This window comes from Ceratotherium simum, chromosome 36 (assembly GCF_057802395.1).
Source record: "Ceratotherium simum simum isolate JZ-2026a chromosome 36, ASM5780239v1, whole genome shotgun sequence".
Classification (NCBI taxonomy): domain Eukaryota; kingdom Metazoa; phylum Chordata; class Mammalia; order Perissodactyla; family Rhinocerotidae; genus Ceratotherium; species Ceratotherium simum.
The window spans coordinates 730,280-755,946 of NC_141935.1; the positions used below are offsets into that span (position 1 = coordinate 730,280).

The window sequence follows — 25,667 nt, forward strand, 5'->3', positions numbered from 1 at the left end:
GTTGAAAAGCATGTAAACATTTATACAGAGTCTGAAAGAAGTAGGTGTTTACAGATATCCTTTACAAACATTACATCCACAGCACAGATAAATATCTGTTGAAGGGCCTCCTATGTGCCAGGTATGTTCTAGGCACTAATACCTATTCATTGTAGAAAGTTTAAAAACAAAGTGTGATGAAAATAAAATCACTCGTAATCCTTTCACCTGTTTTTTCTTTCAAGGCTGTCTTTATGCATGTAAACACAAATTGGGAATGTATTCTTCATATACAGGATTGTATCCTGCTTTTTTCTACTTAACAATCACAAACATTTGCCTTGTCATTGAATATTTTGGAAGATAGAGTTTTTAATGACTCCGTGACATTCCATTTTTATTGCCAGACCTAGATTTGATTTCTCCTGTTGCTGAATGTTTAGGTTGGCTCCAGTTTTTTTTTTTTTTTAATTATAATACTATGATGGGCATTCTTTGTACATAGATTTTTATGCCCGTCTCTTACTTTTGAAAATAATTCTTAGAGGAAAGGAGAATCAGAAGACACACATTTTAAAAAGGAATGGAAACCAGCAGTGAGATACCACTACACACCTATTAGAATGGCCAAAATCCAGAACGCTAAGAAAACCAAATGCTATCAAGGATGTGGAGCAACAGGACCTCTTTTATTGCTGGTGGGAACCAAAATGGTACAGCCACTTTGGAAGACAGTTTGGTGGTTTCTTAGAAAACTAAACACTCTTACCATACTATCCAGCAATCACATTCCTTGGTATTCACCCAAAGGAGTTGAAAACTTTCCTCCACACAAAAACCTGCACACGGATATTTACAGCAGCTTTATTATTCATAATTGCCAAAACTTGAAAGCAACCCAGTTTCTCAAAGGTTAAAATTAAAGAGTCTGCATGTGATAGCATTAGATATAAAACAAACACTCAGGTGTGGTTTTGAATTGAGATTTGGAAAAAATAATAAAGCTCTTCATATGTATTCTAAAAAGCTTCTGAGCTTGATTTGACCTTTGGTCTCTAAAGTCCTTATAGAACCAAGCAGACCATAGATTATGGAACCATTTAGACTAGTGGGAGATAGGGACCAAATCTATAATATCTGCATTTCTGACTATCCACTTAATAAAATTTGTCATTCAGCTCAATTTGTGTCTCCACAATCACATGTACTTTTAGGTCTTAAGTAGAAAGTTCATGTAATACATAAAAGCGGTTAATTTAGATGGTGGACAGGTTTTATTTCCATCTTTGTGCTTTCACCAAACATACTCTGAATGTGCAATTGAGGGCTTATTACAGAAGGGAAGGTAATATTCCATACAAATTTAGTTAACATTTCCAGATCAAATCAATGTATAGGTTTAATTAGAATGAGCAGATTATTTAATATTTATAAGTTGTACCAGTGGTAGATTCATTACTTGTGAAGTATTTTTATAGTATATCATATTTCTTTTTTTATTATTATTATTTTATTTTTATTTTACAGTTTTTTTGTTTTGTTTTTGTGGGGAAGATCAGCCCTGAGCTAACATTCATGCCAATCCTCCTCTTTTTTTTTTAGTATATCATGTTTCTTAAATGTTAGAAGTAGATTTTGTTAGGTGGTTGCTCTATATTTTCTTTTTTCCTTCCCACATTCTCTGAATTCTTTCTTCAAATGTTAAGAGGAAGAAACCAGTCTTGTTAGTGAGACTGGTAGTAATGGTATCCAAGAGCCAAGAGTTCTTGGGCCGGCCCTGTGGCTTGGTGGTTAAGTGCGCGCGCTGCAACGCTGGTGGCCCGGGTTCGGATCCCGGGTGCGCATCGAGGCACCACTTCTCCGTCCATCCTGAGGCCGAGTCCCACATACAGCAACTAGAAGGATGTGCAGCTATGACATACAACTATCTACTGGGGCTTTGGAGGGAAAAAATAAAATAAATAAAATCTTTAAAAAAAAAAAAAAGAGTTCTAGAGGGTTATTATTTTAGTATATCTTATTCCAAGTATAGATAATATAATATACTCTAAGTATTACATTTTGGAACCTGCTTTTAAAGATGCTTCTTGTGATTTTTGTTTGTCCTCTTCTGAGAGAGTAGTACTTGAAGTTTCTATTGGATTCAGTGGTAATATTTTGTTGTCACTCTGTTTTTTTGTCATGGCATTAAATACCCTCTTTCAGCCAGCTTAGAATCAAACTAAAAAGAAAAATCAAAGCAAGAAGAGACTCTTGTCTGATCAGAACCAAAGTTATTGCTGTGGGCTACCTATTAACCTTTGCCTTGTGAGTTAGACTTTGTAGAAATATGTTGAAGTAAATGCAGGAATAAGTTGAACTAATAAGGGAGACTACTATTTTAGTCAACTGACTTTTTTCTCACCTCAGATGTTAGCTTTTGATAATAGAACATTGCTAGTTAGGTTTAAAACTACAGGATTGTAAAGTGTAGAAAACCTGTAAGATTCCCTATTTTATTACTCTGAACACTTTTTTAAAAATGAGATATGCTCAATATGGAAAGTTATTTTGGGAACTTATAAAGGGCCTTTCTGACTATTTGGGCCTTCAGTTAATTGACAGTTGCAAGCAGGGATAATTTCAGCAGGCTCATTGGGAGTGCCTTGAGCCTGCTGTAATCTGATGACATCAACAATTAAATGAATTGAAGCAGCACCATTCACCTGCTGAAAGAACTTTTTAAGCTGTTATATCTGTGTGTGTGTGATTGCTAATTGCAGACTTGTCTTCGTGTTTATTTAGGTTTTAAAAATTGTAGACCTGTTATGTATCTACATAAATTATTGTAAAATATACCTTGCAAAAATCCAGTGAAATTCTCTAAGATTAAAAAAAGGGAGAAATTCATCAGTACAATTGTGTTTTATTTCTAGTGTCTGCAGAAGCCAAACCTGACCACAGATACAAAGGACAAGGAGTACAAACCCCATGATATTCCCCAGAGGCAGTCTGTACAGCTCTCGGAAACATGCCCCCCAGCCCGACGAGCAAAACGCATGAGAGCAGAGGTGAGATGATCAGACGGAATTCCCGAGCTCTATTACAATGTCTGTCTGACACTGGATTTCTCTTACATGTGTACTCTTCGGGGCTTTGAACCATGTTAACCTCACAGAGGGGTGCTGTGTGTATTCTACCTTTTACACCTGGGAGAATTGAGCTGTCAAAGGGTATAAGGAATCGAAGAACGCTTTGTAGGTTTATGGTGTCTGCACAGACTGAGCTGCTTAATTGTTACCAGTCAGAGCCTTAGGAAGAATAGGCAGGCATTCATTGTGATGGTGTTTGGTTTGCCTCTTGCCTTCATGAAGTTAAGCAGTGTTTATTGACGATTAAGACTAGTAGATGTGAAGCTGGGAAGATTTTTGCTGAAAAGAACAATTTTTTTAAAAGAGAGATTAGAAGATAGTGAAACCTATTTTTCTCAGACTTCCTAAAAAGGGGTATGGAATCTATGGCAAACATTTATTCTAAGACAGAAAATAATTAGACAGCGTGGGGATGGGGGCATTGAATATATAAGATGAAATGAAAGTAAAACTTGAGGGAAGATCAGGAGGAGTGAAAGACTGATAAGAAGGACGGTTTGCTTTAAGATTTTTCTGCTCTGAGAGGTTTCCCCTGGGAAAGGAAGAGTCTTTTCCCAGTTAGCTTATTCCCATAAAGAGATGTGAAGGTTCTGGGTTACTGCCTTGTTTGATGGGCGTGTGAGTATTAAGAGTTAGTGATTAATATATTAGGAACAATTTAGAGCCGGGAAGCCTCATTGCATTAATTGGGTTTCTAAATCAGTCTGTGGTTATTTAGTAATTATTGTTTGAGGATGAAAAAAATCAGCCATTTTGTTTTCTGAGGAAATGGATAAATAAGGGAATTGTTTTTCACTTAGGTAAGTTGGAGATATGAAAAAATCTAGTGACTCCGTTTTTCTGAATTGACTTCCTCAAAATAGGAAAATATGGTTATTTGAAGCCTATAAGCATACTGAAAGTTCATTAGTCTAAGAATCAGTTCCTGTTTGAGTACATGTTGATCTTTAAGTGTATAAGACGTGCCCTAATGCTGTGGATGCCTAGGTCTGCCTTGGTGACATATAATGGTGATGATATCTCCCTGGAAGAAATTGTTACCAGTGGACATCTTGAATATGTATGCATGAATACAGGCAAAAACGATCAAGTATAGTTCCACAAATACTTAAGTGTTACAGACCACACAAATTATTTTGGTTTACCAATAAGCATTAGCACTTTAAGAAACAATGGAAGAGCCAGCCTTGATGGCTTAGTGGTTAAAGTTTGGCGGTCTCTGCTTTGGCGGCCCAGGTTCAGTTCCGGGTCACAGAACCACACCACTCGTCTGTCAGTAGCTGTGCTGTGGCGGCAGCTCACATAGAAGAACTAGAAGGACCTACAACTGTCATGTACACAACCATGCACTGGGGTTTTGGGGAAAAGGAGAAGAAAAAAGAGGAAGATTGGCAACAGATGTTAGCTCAGGGCAAATCTTCTAAAAAAAAAAAAAAAAAGAACATGAACCTTAATATCATTATTTAAAAAAGAAACAATGGAAACTGAGACAAGCTTATATACCCTCAGTGATACGGGAATCCCTAATAATTTAGTGATGCTAGAAGAGTAGTTTTTTTTTTTTTTCTTTATTGTGAAATTTTTGTTGTACATTATCATTTGTCAGTCACCATATAAATGCATCCCTTAACCCCTTGTGCCCACCCCCCACCTCCTTTGCCCCTGGTAACCACCAGACAGTTCTCTCTGTCCATGTATTGATTTATCTTCCACTTAGGAGTGAAATCATGTGGTGTTTGTCTTTCTCTTTCTGGCTTATCTTGCTTAACATAATACCCTCCAGGTGCATCCATGTTGTTGCAAATGGGACGATTTTGTCTTTTTGTGTGTGTGTGTGTGTGAGGAGATCAGCCCTGTGCCAACATCTGCCAATCCTCCTCTTTTTTTGCTGAGGAAGACTGGCCCTGGGCTAACATCCGTGCCCATCTTCCTCCACTTTATATGGTACACCGCCACAGCATGGCCTGACAAGCAGTGCGTTGGTGTGCACCTGGGATCCGAACCGGCGAACCCTGGGCCACCGCAGCGGAGCGCACGCACTTAACTGCTTGTGCCACCAGGCTGGCCACGATTTTGTCTTTTTTTATGGCTGAGTAGTATTCCATTGTATTTATATACCACATCTTCTTTGTCCACTCATCAGTCGAGGGACACTTGGGTTGCTTCCATGTCTTGGTTATAGGGAATAATGCTACAATGAACACAGGGGTGCATAAGCCTCTTTGGATTGTTGATTTCAGGTTCGTTGGGTAGATACCCAGTAGTGGGGTAGCGGGATCATAAGATATTTCTGTTTTTAATTTTTTGAGGAATCTCCATACTGTTTTCCATAGAGGTTGTGCCAGTTTGCATTCCCACCAGCAGTGAATTAGGGTTCCCGTTTCTCCACGGCCTCTCCAGCATTTGTGGTTTTTTGTCCTGGTGATTGTAGCCATTCTAATGAGTGTAAGACGATATCTTAGTGTGGTTTTGATTTGCATTTCCCTGATGATTAGTGATGTTGAACATCTTTTCATGTGCCTATTGGCCATCTGTGTATCTTCTTTGGAGAAGTGTCTGTTCCTTTCCAGAAGAGTAGTTTTTAATAATGGTTTACTAAAAGAATTAATAGAAAATTATTGTGGAAGCTGAGTTTTTTTTTGTTTTTTTTTTTTTTTTGTGAGGAAGATCAGCCCTGAGCTAACATCTGCCAATCCTCCTCTTTTTGCTGAGGAAGACTGGCCCTGGGCTAACATCCATTCCCATCTTCCTCCACTTTATATGGGATGCCGCCACAGCATAGCTTGACAAGCGGTGCATCGGTGCGCGCCTGAGATCCGAACTGGCAAACGCTGGGCCGCCGCAGCAGAGCACGCGCACTTAACTGCTTGCGCCACCAGGCCGGCCCCTGGAAGCTGAGTTTTTCATCAGTGCTTGCCAGCTTTGGAAGAAGTCAGCAAACTCTTATAGGCTAATGAAATTATAATATTTATATAACTTTAAGATTTGGCTTAGTGGTGACTGAATACAGCATAAGGTGAGTAGATGAGAATTGAGAAGCTTCTAGAAGGAAAGTAAGAGCTTTTCCCAATTTGGGTAGTAACACTTCCCATAATTTGTTCCTGATCCTTTGGCTTTTCCCTATTTTTTTCACCTGTTGAAGTGGAGAATACTCTTGTAACTTTTAAGATTTCTCATCCATTCCTTAAATAATAGTAATTTTAAGGGTGAGATCTCTCCTCTAAGGAGAGAGAGAAGTATGTTTTGAATGCCATATTAATAGAGACAGTTTCTAAGATTATAGTCACCTTGAGATTCCAATTGGATTTTAGAAGATTTCTTTCTTTTTAAAGGAAATATTCATGTATATGACAATTTTTGTTTTAAAGGCCATGAATATTAAAATAGAACCAGAAGAGACCACAGAAGCCAGGACACATAACCTGAGACGTCGAATGGGTTGTCCACCTCCAAAATGTGAAAATGGTAAGAAAGTTTATCCACAAATAGGAAAGAAGTAAACAATGAATAAGTAAAAACAATTATTCATTTATTAAGAGAATATTTGAGCAACTGTTACATACTAGTCACGGGCTTGGGCCTTGAGAAATAAAATTAAAATATATAGTTAAATGACCAGTAAGAGAGGTAAACAGATGAATATAAGCCATAGAAATGTGATTGAGTTTCTCAGCTGTCACTAGTTGCTACTTTGAAATTTGGCTCAATAGCATTCATTGAAAAGAAGTGATTTGTGAAAAGCATAGGTTCCTTTTACAAATGTCTGGTAGGTTTATTTCAGGCATGGCAGGCAGAGATGCTTTCTAAATCTGAATTTTAGTTGATAATTGCTTGCCTGGTTATTGCTTGATGTCAGTCACTGGTTTGGGACTCTCTTAAGAGATACCTTATATCCTATATCGGCAGGCACATGCAAATTGAGAAGTTATTAAAATTGGCTCTTCTTAGTGATTGGTGAGTTAGTGGAAAGGCAGCACAATGTAGTAGAAAGTAGATGGATTTTTAAAAACACAGATCTGAATCTGAATCCTGGCCTAACCACTAACTAGTTGTATGAGCTTAGAGATATTTCTTGACTTCTTTTAATGTCACTTTTCTTATCTTTGAAACGGATTTGTTGCAGAAGATTACATAATTTATGGAAAGCATTTAGCATGATGCCTACCACAGGATAGTTCATTAATTGATAGCCAGTGTTTTAGCCAAAATTCTAAGTCTTTGGAACCAGGAAGTTAGAGAGGTAAGTATCTTAGATCATGGAGGGATAATCTATAATGTGGAGGAGAAGCAATTTGGTGAATTGTCAGTCTATCACAGTCAAAATGAAGAGGAACTTGCTTTGATCAATATATGTCATGTCTTGGTCTTAAGAAGACTGTGTCTTCAGCCCCTATTTAAAAAGCATGCAAACCTGAGCAACATCTCCAGAAGTACCCATGTCTTAGAATTTAAATGGGATGAGAGTTTGCATTTTATCATGAAGTAATAAGCACTGAGCCCTTAAACATAGTAGTAACACTGGGTGCTACTGCTGCTAAAATGAAAAGAAACAAAGTTTTGTCCAGTGCGTGCTTTGGGAGGGAAGTGATAAGGTGCGGGAGGAGGAATATAAGAAAAGCGTAGTACAGAAAGAGCTAACGTGGATTGCCTCTTACAGAGAAAGAAATGAAAAGCAACATCAAGCAAGAACCCATTGAGAAGAAAGAGTATAGTGTAGAAAATGAAAAGGAAAAACCCAGGAGTCGATCTAAAAAAACAACCAATGCTGTGAGTTGAAACCTCCCAGTTTATACTTTCGTTCCTTATTTAAGACTGCTAGCTTAGTGTCTGACAATGAAAAGACCTTTTCAAGTCCGTTTATAGTATCAGTTTATAATTGAGGAAATAGACGAATGCATCATGAAAATAGTAGTAACATCTGAGGGTCATTGACAGCTATTTTTCTTGAGTACGTTCAGTTTAGCACTGAATGATGGTGACCTAGATCATGTAGAGTTTTCATAAATCACTAGCCCACTTCCAGATGAGCTGGAGGCTAGATCAGAATTCAAGTTGATGCTTTCCAGCTTTCCAACAAGGAAGGAAAAAGAAAGAGTGGGGGTAGGATGTGAGGACCCAGCAGAGTTTGGAGGACTGGGCAGCCGTTTACTCAAATGGAAATTTAAGTTTTTATGTTATGTCTGTAAAAAAAATTCCTCTTTTTGCTGAGGAAGATTGGCCCTGGGCTAACATCTGTGCCCATCTTCCTCTACTTTATATGGAGCGCCGCCACAGCATGACTTGACAAGCGGTGCATTGGTGCGTGCCCGGGGTCTGAACCTGCGAACCCTGGGCTACCAAAGTGGAGTGCGCACACTTAACTGCTACGCCACCGGGCTGGCCCAACAACAGTGCTTTTCATCTTGGAATTTGAAATTATTCCAATTAAATATTCTCTTCATAAATATCATATCCCCTTCCCCTCACCACCCAAAACAGTGCAATCAAAAGCTAGCAGAGCCCAGGTTTTTATTTACTACAATGCAAAGACTGTGAAAAAGTGAGATTCTCTGTTTAGTTCAATTCTTAGCTTTCTATTATTGGATAATATATTGGTTTGCTAAGGCTTCCATAACAAAGTACCACAGACTGAGTGGCTTAAGGAACAGAAGTTTATTTTCCCACAGTTCTGGAGGCTGGAAGTCTGAGATGCAGGTGTCCACAGTGTTGGTTTTTTCCTGCGCCCTCTCTCTTTGGCTTGTAGATGGCTTCTCCCTGTGTCTTCACGTGGCTTTACCTATGTCCATATCTGTGTCCTAATCTCTTCCTCTTATAAGGACATCAGGCAAATTGGATTAGGGCACATCCTAAAGACCTCATTTTACTTTAATTAATTACCTCTTGGGCTGGCCCCGTGGCTTAACCGTTAAGTGCACGTGCTCCACTACCGGCGGCCCGGGCTCGGATCCCGGGCGCGCACCGACACACCACTTCTCAGGCCATGCTGAGGCCGCATCCCACATACAGCAACTAGAAGGATGTGCAACTATGACATACAACTATCTACTGGGGCTTTGGGGTAAAAAAGGAGGAGGATAGGCAATAGATGTTAGCTCAGAGCCGGTCTTCCTCAGCAAAAAGAGGAGGATTAGCATGGATGTTAGCTCAGGGCTGATCTTCCTCACCAAAAAAAAAAAAAAAAATTAATTACCTCTTTAAAGACCCTTTCTTCAAATATGGTCACATTTTGAGGTATTAGGGGTTAGGACTTCAAGATACGAATTTTGGGGGAACACAATTCGGCCCATAACAGGTAATAACTATTTTTATTCCTGTGTATTTGGGGAACTTCTTAACCATGACTCTTTAATTAGAATATAAAGTGGTAATTTAATGTGGTGAATTAACTTAAACAGTTTTCTTTCCTTTTAAACATGGCAAAATTGAATTTTTCCTTTATAAATTCTATTTTTGGTTAGGCTGATAATTTATTACCTTACATGTTATTCTTCTAGAAGACTGTCTTTCTAAACTACTGAAAGCTAGATGTTTAATTAACAAAGTTTAATTAAAACACACAGTTGAGAAAGCTTGGAGATTACACTTTAGAGTTGGGAATGCATGAGGTATTGTGAAATATCTCTTACAGAAGTTGAAGCATTTTTATTTAAAATATTCCTTATAGACGGTGAAGCATTTTCATTTGAAGCAGGGTGGAGAGACTATGCCTCAGATCCATTTCATTCTTAGAATTTCACAATGTCCCTTTGTTCTGTACACATTTTCATTGCTACAGGTGGACCTGTATGTCTGCCTTTTATGTGGCAGTGGCAATGATGAGGACCGGCTTCTCTTGTGTGATGGGTGTGATGACAGTTACCATACCTTTTGCTTGATCCCACCTCTCCATGATGTTCCCAAGGGAGACTGGAGGTGTCCTAAGTGTTTGGCTCAGGTAAGAAACAATGGCAGAGATAGCCTTAGAAAATTCCCTTCAGAATATTTTTTCTTTGCCTTTGGGTTTTAGATTTGTTAATTGATAACAATGAGGCCCGTGAAAAAAACTGGCTGGACCTGAATAGGAAGGAGGTCTTAGAAGTGAGTTCCACGGCTATGCAGAGCGAAGAGACAGAAATTTTAATAACTATACTAAAAATTTTTTTTTCATTTAAAAAAGCATTGTATGCTCTTTGCAAAAATTCGTAAACACTGAATGACTTAAGAGATAAATGATTTCACAATCCAAAGGTGACCACTGTCAATATTTTGGTATTTTAAACAAATGGAGTTACACCATAGAAGTAATTTTAGTGATCTGCTATATATACATGTATAAATAAATGAATATATATGTAAAAATAAAAAATGTTTTTTTCTTTTTCTTACCCACCCCCCCAGGAATGTAGTAAGCCACAAGAAGCATTTGGCTTTGAACAAGCAGCCAGGGACTATACCCTGCGTACTTTTGGGGAAATGGCAGATGCCTTCAAATCTGACTACTTCAACATGCCAGTGCATGTATGTACATACATACTGCTTTGATTTAGGATTTTAGTGACTTTGGGAGAAACACGTATCTTTAGACAAGGTTGAGTCCTGCTTATCTCTGATAGTCATTAGCATGCACAAGGAAACCTTTAATTTGTTTAGTGGTATTAAAATTCCATAATAGTTTAAAATGCATTCTAATTTTTCAATTGATTTCCCTAAAGATAAGCTTTTCCACACAGATCGTACAGCAACAGTAACAACACCAATAAAGGAAATCATCGGCAATCCTTTCAACTCAAACTGTATGCCAATCAGTATGCTATGAATTGGGAACACATTTATATATTGTTTTGTTATCACAAGTTAGTATTGTAAACTTTAGGATGAGTTCATTTTAAATTCTCCTTTATTCACTTAGAAGCATAAGCATGTTTCATTCAGCATTTAATATTCCATCAAATGAGTACACCAAAATTAAATGGTTTTCTACTGTAATTCTGGATACATAAGCTGTGTTTTTTCTGACTACTAACAAAATGCTACAGCAAACACTTCAGCTGTGTAGATCTTTTTAGTTGGATTCTTTTCTTGAGATGATTACTGAGAACAGATGAGAGTATTTATCCATTCTTTTCCCAGTAATAGTTAATAATAGATAATAGCTGTATCATTTATGGGATCCTAGCAATATATGAGTGAACCTGTTTTTCCCTAACATCGCTAGTATTAACTGTTAAGTTACTTAAAATGTTTGCTTGTTTAATGGGCTTATAAATTCAAGTTATACTCCATTTGAATTTTCAGTGCTTTTGATCCCTCATGCATTATATTATTTCCCCATGTGTTTGCTTAACTGGTTCTGGTGACTTGCATATGACCTCTTCTATCTGTGATTGGCTTTTTATTTTACTTAAAAGATGAAGACTTTGAGGGGTAGGCTTTTAGGTTACCTGCCTGTGGGCTTGCATCAGATTAGCATCAGATTAACAACAGATCCTAGACACTCAGTCTGCTAGCTCTTTATGTTATTAGTGCATGCTGCTGCAAAGTAATTGCTATTTCTGTTCATTTTCTACATCCTGTCTTTTTCATCATGGTTGTCACATTACTCTCAGACAGGTCTAGTGAAAAGAATAAGGATGGACTCAGGTAATGTGTTTGAACGTATCTCAAAGAATAAAGCATCATTCAAACGCAGTTATTACTGTAGAATAGTCAACCAAGTTGTGTGTTGCATCCTCGAAACAAAAAAATATCCCCACTTCTTACATGTCAGCATTTTGCTTTCCTTGACTCCCTTTAACTGTAATGGCCAGGTTGGTGATAGAGGAACATGAATTCTTAATCAATTCTCAACTGTTATAGTTAGAAAATTCCTTTTAGAAAATAATTTTCATGTGTGAACTGCCTGTGATCAATTGTGGAACGGTTTTTCCTTAGGGTGCTATCCTGTGATTCCTGTCACTTAGCTTCTTTAGTCAGATTGGTCACAGGCAGTTTGTGAGTGTCTGAGAAAATTCATTTTTTTCTCTTCCTCATTGTTTTGTTTCCAGATGGTTCCCACAGAACTGGTTGAGAAAGAATTTTGGCGACTGGTAAGCACTATTGAAGAGGATGTTACAGTGGAGTATGGAGCTGATATTGCCTCAAAGGAATTTGGCAGTGGCTTCCCTGTCCGCGATGGGAAAATCAAACTTTCACCCGAGGAAGAGGTAGGCTTTCACTGTGAGGCACTTATATTTTGAGGGGGAGACCTGCATTTAAAGCTGATGGTTCAACATATCCTTGATCTAAAGGGCATAATACTGGATTAATAGCAACTTACTGCAAAAAATATATGTAGCTTGGAACTTGAGTTATTAGTTGAAATTCTGTTTGGTTGGCTTAAGTAATTTGTGATTACTTTCAGCAAATCCTTAATTACCAGAGTTTTAACAATTTCAAGAAAAGTAGAAAGAGCCCACAGAATTCTGGTCCCAACTGTGCCACTACACTGTGATATGGGAAAATTACATACCTCTCTTTACTTTCAGATTCTAAAACTTTGGTTTCTCCTGAAAAATATCTGAGAGATTGGGACCAGACCAATTTATCTTTGCAATTTAGTGTTTATGAGTTTATTATGTTCCACACTAGCAAGCTCCTAGGAAGGTTTTTATTCCTATCCTAGTAGGAAATGAGATTTTTTTTTTTTTTTTTTTTTTTTAAAGATTTTATTTATTCAGTTTTTTCCCCCCAAAGCCCCAGTAGATAGTTGTATGTCATAGGTTCACATCCTTCCAGTTGCTGTACGTGGGACCCGGCCTCACGTTGGACGGAGAAGTGGTGCCTCGGGGCGCTCCCGGGACCCGAACCCGGGCCGCCAGCATCAGAGCGCGCGCACTTAACCGCTAAGCCACGGAGCCGGCCCAAGAGATTTTTTTTTTTGTAAACATTTTTGGAATCTAACATACACATAGAAAAGTACATAATCTCATGTGTACAGCTTGATGAATTTTCACAAACTGAATACACCCATGAAACCAGCACTGGAACAAGAAATAGAACATTACCAGTATCCTGGAAGCTTCCCTTTTGTGCTCTCTCCTTCACTACCTTCTCTGTCTCAGAACAAAAACCACACTATCCTGACTTGTAACACCATGGATTAGTTGGCGTATTTTTGAACTTTATGTAAATGGATTCATACTGTGTATACTCCTGTAGAGGCCCCCCACCAAAAAAACAAAACAAAACAAAAAAGGCAGATACAAAAGTATATACTATCTCAGTCCATTTCTATAAAAGCTAAAAACTGGGTAAAACTGTTCTGTGGGCATCCAAGAGGTCAGCCTAGTGGCCTCTCCTCCATCCCTCCTGCCTCAGCCTTTGTATTTTGGAGGAGACTGTTTTCAGCTAGGTTTTGAAACAATCACAGTTCTAAAATGTTAGCTTGATATAGCTATACCTTTATACTTTTTTTGTCTCCTTATTTTTAGGAATATCTTGATAGTGGCTGGAATTTGAACAATATGCCAGTGATGGAGCAGTCTGTCCTTGCCCACATTACTGCTGATATATGTGGCATGAAACTTCCTTGGTTGTATGTGGGAATGTGCTTTTCTTCATTCTGCTGGCATATTGAAGACCACTGGAGCTATTCAATTAACTACCTGCACTGGTGAGAAGTTCTAAATAACCTGTGAATAGTATGCAAACTGGGTTGGGAAACTTTCCTTTTCATCTCAGGTGTGTCTTAACTGTGATACATCTCCTATGTCTGAGGAGTAATGAGCTATTCTTTTTCTCTAAGATTTTTCACCTCTGTTGAACAGGCATCCTACCAAGTTAAGACAGTGGTTCTTAAGGTTTCCTAGGAAATCCATGAATCCCCTGAAATTGCACACACAATATTTGTGTGTGTGTGTGTGTGTGTGTGTGATTTGGGGAGAGAGTAGACAGCTTTTATCCAATTGTCAAAGAAGTCTTTACTCATAGAAAGATTAAAAAGCATTGAGCATTGCCTTTGCTATGGAAAATCTCATTTGGTGGCAGTGGTGGCCCAGGTAGCCCTTGGGAGAGGAGTGGAGTGTATGTGCCATGGTGTCCTCCCCGTCCCTGGGACTGCTAGCTTCTGCTTTGTGTGCTGAATTCTGACATTGCTACACAGAGTAGAGTGGGCCTTGTCTTTGTGGTAGGGGTGGTGGGGGGAATGGACAGGTATTTGGACTTTTTTTTATTTTTTACTTTTTTAAACTCTTCCACCAAAGCCTTTTCCTCTTTTCAGGTCTCTGTGTGTTTTCCCTCCATTTCCCTTGCTTTTCTAAGTACAAAAACATTTGAAGATCTTTAACTCACTGAAATCCCCACAAAAAGAATGTGAGACTGTACCACAAGCAAGAGGGAGTGGGCACGTATATGCAGGAGCATCAGTTCTGCTCCCCTAGGCAATTGCTCCCAGCTGTAAAATGAAGACTGTATTTACCATACCTCACAGGGATGTCACAGATTAATTGGTTGGCAGTTTAAAGTGCTTTGAAGAATAAGAGCTCTTTAGAAATGCTAATTGCCTTATTAGTGTGTGATTTAACCTCACCTGTCAGAATAGACAAGGGAAAAGGAAGATGGAGAGTTGCCATCCCTTGTCAATTGCTGTAGGAAATTGTGGTAATGATATATCCTATAACTCACATGATATCTTATGTTCTTAGCAATTCTAGATAATCTATATTTTCTAAAGGGTCAGATGAAAATGGGAGGGAGAAGAGGGACCTCAGATGGAAAGTCGCATGTTCTAAACTTGATACTTGAAGGGGGAAAATGCATTACATATGTTCAGATCACATTTTTAATGATACTTCTTTAGTTTGAACATTCCTTTGTAGCATAGTTTTACAAAGCAAAGTCTGAAAAATATGAACCGGGTAACCATTTTGTTTATGATAGTGTTGCAGATTGATTTTTTTTTTTTAATTTATTTTTTCCCCCAAAGCCTCAGTAGATAGTTGTATGTCATAGCTGCACATCCTTCTAGTTGCTGTATGTGGGACTCAGCCTCAGCATGGCCGGAGAAGCAGTGCGTCGGTGTGCGCCCGGGATCTGAACCCCGGGCCGCCAGCAGCGGAGTGCACGCACTTAACCGCTAAGCCACGGGGCCGGCCGCAGATTGATATTTTATGTGTGTGTGATTTGAAGAAACTACTGAAATTGCATGTTTATGTATTTTTTGAGATTGATTTATTTTTACAATCTATTTCCAGGGGCGAGCCAAAAACCTGGTATGGAGTTCCAGGGTATGCTGCTGAGCAGCTAGAGAACGTAATGAAGAAACTTGCTCCGGAGCTCTTTGTGTCCCAGCCAGATCTCCTCCATCAGCTTGTGACTATCATGAACCCTAATACCCTGATGACTCACAAAGTGCCTGTATGTTCTGTCAATCCTCCTGCCACTCAGGCTTAATTCACCACTTCTCTTTTTCCCTGTTACTCACTTTTTTATGAAGTTGATTTGGTAATGTGTTTTCCATAGCATAACTTGATAGTAGAATCAGCTCTTTGGTGTAATTTGGTCCAGTATTGCATTAAGCCAGTGGGACTGGATCTCAAGACACCATAAAAGCAAATTTGTTGCAGCTAGTAACTAGATTACTGAGCAGCTTTACTTTGCACGTGATAAGTGCAGTGCTTTGTGTTTTTTTGTGTCCAATTCAGTTGTTTGTAATATATTCATAGATTGTACAACCATCACCACTGATGCTTTCTAAACTGTTATTTTTGTTTATAACTTCAGTCCTTCAATGCAACAAAACAAAAGCCTTAAAAAATAAGTATGTTAAAAATAAATAAATAAATGTTATTTGTCAGTATAAATTAGTTTACTGTGAACATGGCTAGGTTCTGTTTTAATTAGATCTAAACTCTAGTGTCAGAGTCCTTCATACTCTGCTCTTGCTTTAAAAGGTAATTTATTGAATCTGCATGGTCTTAATTTTGAATGATGAACTGAAATGACATGCTTGGTAGATCTTAATTATATTACACCCCGACCCCTAACTAAGCTTTTTTTTAAGAGAAAATTTATTTCAAGGTCTTGAACTTGTATTTCAGGGTTCTCACTCTAGACTGAAAGCTGCTATAGGTGATATTTCCTCTGAGGTTGCTATACAAAGTGACACTGTTTGTATACTGGCTTCCTTTTGGTGAATCCTATGAAGATATTTTGGGAGGCCAGAATGAGATGTATGAAGTTGAAGAGTCCATCTTAATTAGCTAAATCAAATGTAAATGATGCATTTATAGTGTTAATGACTTCTTGATCTTGTTGTGACCTAAATTTTATGCTTTTGGAGTCCATAGGCTATAGTAAATAGGGGCAAATGGAAAGACTTTTCTTTGACAGATCATAATTATTCATGGGCCATAGCTTAGAAAATAATGACCAGTAACTACCAAAATACCACCATCTCCTCGTTGTTGGTGTTTTCCAGGTTGATTTTTTTCCCTCCTCATGTTAATTGATCCTTCTGATTTGTTATGAGTAGCTTGCCCTAAATGAGACCTCTGGCCCTGGTTCTTTAATAATTCAGCAAACCATCTAGGGTTAGCTTCTGGACCTGCAGAGAGAGATGAATGAACTCATGCATTTGGGGACTCACAATTTAATGGAAAAGACAAATAATGTTTACACAGATACTGGAAGGGTGGTGTGGTTTGACAGTGGTGTCAATTAGGACACTGACCCGTTAACTCTGTGGAGAATCAGAAAGGGCTCATAATGACATTTAAACTAGGATTTGGGAGCTCTAATAAGGAATATGTTTGGCAAAGATTTAGGGGGAGGGAGGAAGTGGTCCACATAGAAGGGATTGTGCTCATGCAGTGGGTAGTGGTCTTCAAACTTTGTCCTGTATCAGAACCTGAAGGGAGTGTTACAATACACATGGCTGAGCCTCATTCCCAGTGTTTCTTGTCCTGTTGGTGTGGGTGCTGCTTGAGAATTTTTATTTCCAGCAAGTTCAGTTCCAACACCAGTTGGTGTTGATGCTGTTGGTCTGGGAACTACATTTTGGAGAACCACTGATAGAGATTCAAAAGACATCTAATATTATTACTCTATAATAATAAGTTTAATCTGAGGATTTGTATGCCTAGAGCAATATAGGTGTTTTTGGGTAAGATTGGTGGTGGGAAAAGGGGAATTATTGATGGGAGGTGAGTTTTAGGCCCAGATCAAGAAGAGCTCTGTATGGGATAAGATCCTTGGAATACAGTGAAATTTCTGTAATTGGTGGTAGGAGATTCTATTTTGGTAAAATAATATTAGGGTATTCTTAATTTTAGTTATATTTAGCAAGATATGTCCTGATCCTGGATGTAGCCAAATTTTTGTGATATAAACCATGTTTTCTGTTCAGATGCTAATCAACCCTGCTTGTCTGGGGTACCACTCCATCTTGTGGCAGAATTGAGTATCTCTAGGTGACATTCTACTTGTTTTATTTTTTGTTTTTTTGTGTTTTTTCTGGCTCACTTTTAATTGGCAGAAAGCCACCCTTTCTGGAGAATCATCTGATAGTCTATGTGCAGATTGTCTTTTGTGAGAATGTCACTAAAAATCTCCAATTTCTGTCTCCTTAGGTTTACCGAACGAATCAGTGTGCTGGGGAGTTTGTGATTACATTTCCAAGAGCCTACCACAGTGGTTTTAATCAAGGTTTTAATTTTGCTGAGGCCGTTAACTTCTGCACTGTTGATTGGGTATGTAATTATGACTTAGTGAACCTTTTCAAATTTATTGTTTTTTCTGCAGAAATGGTATATAATGCTTTAAAAACTGTCATGTGTATAGTTGCTTAAACCTATTGCTGCTCAAATGGCCGGTCTGTAAATTGTTTACCATCTACAACAAGATAAGACATTTGCACCACATTGTAAGTCAAGCCTGTACTAACTAAGCACACTGCTTGGTTCAGCTGACAGTTTCTTCTTTTGTTGCAAGACTTGATGAAGAAAATAGTCTGTTGATTTACATTTTGGCTGAAGCTCAGTATCTCATTGCAAACTGATAACAACAGTTCCAGTCTTAAGGCTATACTTTATACGGCACTAGCTTAAGTTATCCACAACACAGCAATTTTTAATGACACATTTGGTTTCTGTTGTAAAAAGTGGAATTTTTATACAGTCATGGACTGCATAACAACATTTCAGTCAACAATGGGCCACATATACGACAGTGGTCCCATAAGATTATAATGGAGCTGAAAAATTCCTGTCGCTTAGTGCGTCTGGAAGAAGACACTCGAGGTTTGTCCATGACTTCAGAGGATTCACCAAGGATGAGGAGGTTACAAAAATCAGCAAGGCTGTGGTTGAGATGGCAAACAACTTTAACCTGGGTGTGGGTGAGGATGACATTGAGGAGCTGGAACTGGAACAGGAACACATAGCCGAAGAAGAGGCAAGAGAAAAGGAAACTGCAGGAGAAGAAAAAGAAGAATCCCCAAGAAAATGCACAGTGAAGGGTTTAGCAGAAGCTTTTGCAGACCTCCACAAGCTCCTTAAAAAGTTTGAAAACATAGACCCCAACACGAAAAGGTTTTCATTAATAGAGAGGAATGTTCATGGTGCATTATCTGCTTATAAGCAAATCTGTGATGAAAAAAGCAAACCACCGTGGACATATTTCTGAAAAGAGTGATACTTCCTCAAGAAGAGCCTCAGGCAGGTCCTTTGGGAGGTATTCCAGAAGAAGGCATTGTTATCATAGGAGATGACAGCTCCATGTGTGTTATTGCCCCTGAAGACCTTCCAGTGGGACAAGACATGGGGGTAGAAGACAGTGGTATTGATGATCCTGACCCTGTGTAGGCCTAGGCTAATGTGTGTCTTAGTTTTTAACAAAACAGTTTGAAAAGTAAAAAAAAAAAAATAAGAAAATTTAAAAATAGAGAAAAGCTTATAGAATAAGGATATAAAGAAAATATTTTTGTATAGTTGTACAATTGTGTTAGTCTTTTAAGCTAGAGGTCATAACAAAAGAGTCAAAAAGTTAAAAAAAATTGGAGTTTATAAAATAAAAAGGTTACAGTAAGCTAAGGCTAATTTATTATTGAAAGAAAATTTTTTATATAAATTTAGTGTAGCTTAAGTGTACAGTGTTTATAAAGTCTACAGTAGTATACAGTAATGTCCTAGGCCTTCACATTTCACTCACCACTCACTGACTCACCCAGAGCAACTTGCAGTCCTGCAAGGCCCATTCTTGATAACTGCCCTATACATTTTTTATCTTTTTTACTGTAATTTTCCTATATTTTTTCCATGTTTAGATATGTTTACATGCACAAATACTTAGCACTGTGTTACAGTTGCCTACGATATTCACTACAGTAACATGTGATATAGGTTTGTAGCCTAGGAGCAATAGGCTATATACACTATACCATATAGTTTAGGTGTGTAGTAGGCTGTACCATCTTGGTTTGTGTTAAGTACACTCTGATTTTTGCACTATAACAGAATCACCTAACGATGCCTTTCTCAGAATGTATCTTTGTCTTTAATAATGACAGTGTTAGTATTAATACTTGTCATTTACCTAAAAAGAACTGTCTAGTTTAAGTGTGTGCGATGTTAAACCTCATGAATTATAACCTTGTTTCAGTGCTTTTCTGAATAATAGTACTACTTGGATCTATAATGATTTTCTGTTATATAGTTTTTGGAGCATTATTGTTTCCTGAAGTGGGTTAACCACACGACTTCAGCACAGTTGTTTCAGGAAATGTGTAAATTTATATTTCCAATTCTACATTGTTGTAAACATCAATATGTTGTTACTACATTGGGTTTTTTAAACCACTTTTTAATTAAGTTACTACCCGATATGCCAGATATTTGAGACGTAAAGACTTAAAAAGGCCTAAGTCCTCTTAGGGTCTGGTTTTAGGGTTGACATATGATGCGTTTTATGACCCAGAGTGTGATATTTGGTAATTTGATAATAAAGATCCGAAGTCTTTGGAAATAGGAAGGAGAAAGATGAATGTTGTGTGTTTTTCCTCTGTCTTTTGACACAGTTACCATTAGGCCGACAGTGTGTGGAGCATTATCGCTTGCTTCACCGCTATTGCGTATTCTCCCACGATGAAATGATTTGCAAGATGGCTTCCAAGGCTGACGTACTAGATGTCGTAGTGGCGTCTACTGTTCAGAAAGACATGGCCATTATGATTGAAGATGAGAAAGCTTTAAGAGAAACTGTCCGTAAATTGGTAAGGTTTCTGGAATCCCAGTTGCATGTCATTGGCTATTACTTAGTAAAGTTCTTATGCACTTTAATATCTTTTTGAGAAGTTTTTTCTTATTCTAATTTCCTTTAAGACCATTCAGATAGATGTATATTAATGTCTCATTGTGGTTTTAATTTTCATTTGTCTAATGGCTAAATGGTATATTGAACATTTTGTCATGGACTTATGTGCTACCTGTGTATGTGTTTCTTTAGTGAAGTGTCTGTTCAGATGTTCTGCCGTACCTCCTTGTTACTGGATTGTTAAGATTTCTATTTATTCTAGACACAATCCTTTATCAGATAAGTTTTCTGCAGATTTTTCTTCCAGTCGGTGGCTTGTTTTTTCATTCTCTTACCAGTGTCTCAAATAGTTTTTCATTTTGATAAAGTCCGATTTATCACTTTTTTTCTTTTATGGATTTTTTGTGTGTGTGTCCTACTTAAGAAATCTTTGCCTAACCCAAAGTCACAAGGATTTTCGCCTATGTAGTTATCTAGAATTTCTAGTTTTAGATTTTACATTTGAGTCTTTAATCCATCTCGGGTTATCTTTGTGGTGCCAGATGGGTCGAGATTACTGTTTTTGCACGTGGATGTCTAATTGTTCTGGCATCATTTCTTGAAAAGACTTTTCCTTTTTCCGTTGAATTGCCCTGGCACCTTTGAAAGTCAGTTCACCACATATGCATGGGTCTGTTTCTGGGCTCTGTCCTGTTCTGTTAATCTATGCGTCTGTCCTCTTGTGAATACCATATGGTCTTGATTACCATAACTTTCTTGAAATGAAGTAGCATGAGTCTTCCAACTTTGTTCTTTTTAAAAATTATTGTGGCTATTTTAGTTCTTTTGCTTTTCCATATAAATTTTAGAATCTGCTTACTGACTTCTACCAAAAAGCCTGTTGGGATTTTGATTGGGACCGTATTAAACCTGTGGACAGTTTGGGGGGAAAACTGATATCTTTACAATATCGAGTCTTCCAGTCCGTGGACATAGTATATATCCCTCCATTTGTTGAGGTCTTGATTTCTTTCATTCAGTATTTTGTAGACTGCAGCATACAGATCTTACACATATTTTCTTGGGTTTATAATTATGTATTTCATGTTTTTTGGTACTGTTATAAATGGTACTTTTAGAAAGTCACAAAAGAATTTCTAGTTGTTTATTGCCAGTATTTACAAATACAATTAACTTTTGTATATTGACTTTGTATCGTGCAACCTTGCTAAACTCAATAGTTGTAGTAGCTTTTTTGTAGATTCTTTTGGGACAGTCGTATCTGCAAATAGAGTCACATTGATTTTTTTTTTTTTTTTTTTTAATATGCCTCTTGAGATAGAATCCTAGAATGTTGGCTCCCCGGAGCCCGTTACAGATAACAACAATTTCCTCACCCTCCCCTGATATTTTACAGTTGGGGAAAACAATGCCAAGAGGGTCTTACATCAATAATGGTAGGTCATTTTTGGAACTTTGAGAACTTAATTGTTTTCCACATGTGGAAATTTACAAATTAAAATTGGGTGACCTTTATGATTCATTCTCAACTAAAATCCAAAGAGTTGGTCCCTAATCTCATTTTAAACAAAAATTTCAACAATCTCCATCACGAAGTCGGTTTTAATGATTAATACCAGATTAAATCCAAAATTCATTCATTGATGTTTTCCTCACTCTCCTCTGTCTTTGTTGGTCCATATGATTGGTAGGAAGTGAAGTGGTCAGAAGGTTAAAATACAGAATAAAAGAGTGAAACAGAGGAGCTTGATGGTTCATGAAGTGACTTAATCAGGTCCTGGCATTCTCAAGGTTGGATTTGGATCCAGTTCCAGATAGGAGAAAAGGTGGTAAAAGTTTGGTCTTTGAATGACAAAAGGTATATTCTAGAAGGGCTGTCTAGATGTCAGGCGGTACAAACTACAGTTGAAATTTACTGGTTCAAGACCTCATCGTCTTGACACTCTTTCAGTTCGGAAATGCTTTATTATGACTTTAGTCTCTATTGCAAAAATTGTGTAACCTTTTTAGATAATGACATCCCTTCAGGTAACTTCCCACCCTCAACAATTCCTGCATAATAGTCTTTTCCACTTGCCCCATCTTCTTTTTTTTTTTTTTTGTTCTTTTTATGGATTCTCCAGCAATATTACTCTGAAGCCCTATATAGTATTTCCTCTGAAGTAGAAAGTATATACATTTCTTTTGCTCTTATCTATGCCCAAAATATGGACAAGGCCTATTTGGAGTAGAATAAACAGCTGTCATTAGTTTTATAGTCCAATTAATAACTATTTTCATACTCAGATCAAAATGGCCAAACATAAGGACTTACCTTGTCCTTAAAGGGGTTCTCCCTAGACAACTGAAGCAGATTAACTTGGCCTATATTTGTTACTTTGCACTCCACACATTTTTAATCATGTACTCCCTATTTTGGTAAGTCTCTTTTTTTTAACTCAACTATCTCATGTTTGTTTTGGGGGCTGGTGGACTATGTTATCCTTTGGAGGCATCTAAAGTACATTTTATTTTAGGGAGTAATTGATTCAGAACGAATGGATTTTGAGCTGTTGCCAGATGACGAACGTCAGTGTATAAAATGCAAAACCACGTGCTTCATGTCTGCCATCTCGTGTTCTTGCAAACCTGGCTTGCTTGTTTGCCTGCATCATGTAAAAGAATTGTGCTCCTGTCCTCCTTATAAATATAAACTGCGGTGAGTAGGAAGAATGATTTTTTTGGAAAACACTAAATCCTTCATAAGAGCTCAGTGACATCCCTGTTCTAGGGCTGAAATATTGAATATAAAATGTCTGATTTTCTCCAAACCCACATATCTCAAAGCTGAGCCTCTATTCTATTTCCAGGTATAGATACACTCTGGATGATCTCTACCCCATGATGAATGCATTGAAGCTTCGAGCAGAATCTTACAACGATTGGGCCTTGAATGTAAATGAAGCTTTGGAGGCGAAGATTAACAAGAAGAAAAGTATGTGGTACAGAAAGTGTGACTTGGTGATTGGCAAATTGGCACTGATTATAATGTAGCCCACTTAGAATTATCAACAAATGGATTACCTGAAACATCCCGACCTTGTCCTTGGTTAGCCTCCCTGTGAAGCCGGGGTTACAGAGCATTAGCAGAGGTTTTAAAGCCCAGACTGGATGAGGCAGGTGCCCTTAAATCAAAGTGAAGTCCTAATATATGAATTGTGCAAGATCACGTATTTAACAAAAACAATGTTGTTAGGAAACAGGATAACATTTACACCTCTTTGTCTCAGAAACAAAAGTATTTCACATTTTATATGGAATCTTAGAAAAACTTTTTTTTAAAAACTAGATCTCATTACAAAGGCAGCATGCCATTAAATTAGAAGTCTCTGATATGCTGGTTTATCACTTCTTAGTTCTAATCAAAGTCTCTGTCTCCTCTTATTACCTTTGAAAGTCACTGCTTCCCTTCCCATCTCTTTCACAGTGTTAGCCCAGCGGGTAACTCTGCCCTCTTTTGGTTAGGGGAAGAACGCAACGTCACTGTCTCGAGCATATCTGCATATCTGCCAACTGCAGAGTAAAATGTAGGAGGAGGTGGTTCAAGCCACAATAAGAATCTGCATTTGCTTTGTTTTGGACAAGTCAGTTGTTTTCATATCTTAAACATTTCAGGTCTAAACATTTCCATTATTGAAGAGCAACTCTAGGCACTTGTTTAAAACACTCCTTACCCCTTGGGCCGGCCCCGTGGCTTAGCAGTTAAGTGCGCGCACTCCGCTGCTGGGGGCCCGGGTTCGGATCCCGGGCGCGCACCGACACACCACTTCTCTGGCCATGCTGAGGCTGAGTCCCACGTGCAGCAACTAGAAGGATGTGCACCTATGATGTACAACTATCTACTGGGGCTTTGGGGGGAAAAATTAAAAAATAAAAAAATAAAACACTCCACCCTCAGCCAAAAAAAGTCAAACAAATTTATTAATGATCTAAAACATTGAAAGTATTTATAGATAAGAACTGATACAAGCAAACTCCCCTCTGTATTTCATACCAGTAGTAATGCACTTAATGAGCACAGGAAAGACAACCTTTTCTTTATTCCTAGGCCTTGTCAGCTTTAAGGCTTTAATTGAAGAATCTGAAATGAAGAAATTTCCAGACAATGATCTTTTGCGTCACCTTCGCTTAGTCACGCAGGACGCAGAGAAGTGTGCCTCTGTTGCACAGCAGTTGCTTAATGGTAAAAGGCAAACTAGGTATGTACTTTTGACTGTTTGAGTTTGGATGCTTTGGTGGCTAAACTTGGAAACCTATCGTGACTGGTTTTTTCTTCTGTCCTGCATTCCTGACATTGGAATCTGAGAGTGGTAAAAATGTATGTTCTCATACGGCTTCCTTGGGCTTTTGTCTTTATAGATACCGATCTGGTGGAGGAAAATCCCAAAATCAGTTGACAGTGAATGAGCTTCGACAGTTTGTGACACAGCTGTACGCTCTTCCATGTGTCCTCAGTCAAACACCATTGCTAAAGGTAACTATAGGGGGGATGTGTGGGATTGACATGATCAAGTCATCTTCTCAGGTGGTGACTTGTACATTTATTTACAGATCTTTTTAATACGCATTGAGTGGTGTATGTATATAAAGAGATTATAACAGGCCTACAAAGGAGAGAGAAATTTGGAAATTTGTTCCTTGAAAGTGACCACCAGCTACTTCTCGCTTTTGGTATAAGGTCTCTGTTACAGTCACTTGGTTTAGCGTCAGTAGGCTTATATATTGTCTCATTTACCTATATTATTACTAAAATCAAGTGAGATGGAAGAGGGTCACATTGAATATACATTGAAGATTCTGAGTATGAAAGAAGCTAATTACTGAAATCACTGTTTTGATGCAACAACCTGTGTTTTTTTAGGATCTCTTGAATCGCGTAGAAGATTTCCAACAGCATAGCCAGAAATTGCTCTCTGAGGAAATGCCCAGTGCTGTTGAGCTGCAAGAGTTGCTAGATGTCAGCTTTGAATTTGATGTTGAACTTCCACAGCTTGCTGAGATGCGTATTCGTCTGGAACAGGCCCGTTGGCTAGAAGAGGTGCAGCAAGCTTGCCTAGACCCCAGCTCCCTTACTTTAGATGATATGAGACGTCTCATAGACCTAGGGGTGGGTCTGGCCCCATATTCAGCAGTGGAGAAAGCTATGGCCCGGCTTCAGGAACTGCTCACAGTGTCGGAGCACTGGGATGACAAAGCCAGGGGTCTCCTCAAGGCCAGGTAAAAAAGCAGACTCGCATCTCTCTCTTGGGGAAG

At 38.2% G+C, this 25,667-nt stretch overlaps 1 protein-coding gene across 2 annotated transcripts in view; it reads left to right on the forward strand.

The window, feature by feature from the left end:
- Positions 1 to 25,667, forward strand: part of KDM5B (lysine demethylase 5B) — a 79,738-nt gene that overhangs the window by 37,941 nt on the left and 16,130 nt on the right. For both annotated transcript variants that reach the window (XM_087424260.1, XM_004438944.3), the window contains exons 5-19: positions 2,895 to 3,029; positions 6,479 to 6,575; positions 7,768 to 7,877; positions 9,886 to 10,044; positions 10,488 to 10,607; positions 12,134 to 12,292; positions 13,559 to 13,740; positions 15,320 to 15,482; positions 17,696 to 17,815; positions 20,140 to 20,334; positions 22,892 to 23,073; positions 23,225 to 23,349; positions 24,463 to 24,613; positions 24,774 to 24,888; positions 25,276 to 25,631. In XM_087424260.1, coding sequence (XP_087280386.1) covers positions 2,895 to 3,029; positions 6,479 to 6,575; positions 7,768 to 7,877; positions 9,886 to 10,044; positions 10,488 to 10,607; positions 12,134 to 12,292; positions 13,559 to 13,740; positions 15,320 to 15,482; positions 17,696 to 17,815; positions 20,140 to 20,334; positions 22,892 to 23,073; positions 23,225 to 23,349; positions 24,463 to 24,613; positions 24,774 to 24,888; positions 25,276 to 25,631 — 2,369 coding nt within the window. The remainder of the gene's footprint in view (positions 1 to 2,894; positions 3,030 to 6,478; positions 6,576 to 7,767; positions 7,878 to 9,885; positions 10,045 to 10,487; positions 10,608 to 12,133; positions 12,293 to 13,558; positions 13,741 to 15,319; positions 15,483 to 17,695; positions 17,816 to 20,139; positions 20,335 to 22,891; positions 23,074 to 23,224; positions 23,350 to 24,462; positions 24,614 to 24,773; positions 24,889 to 25,275; positions 25,632 to 25,667) is intronic.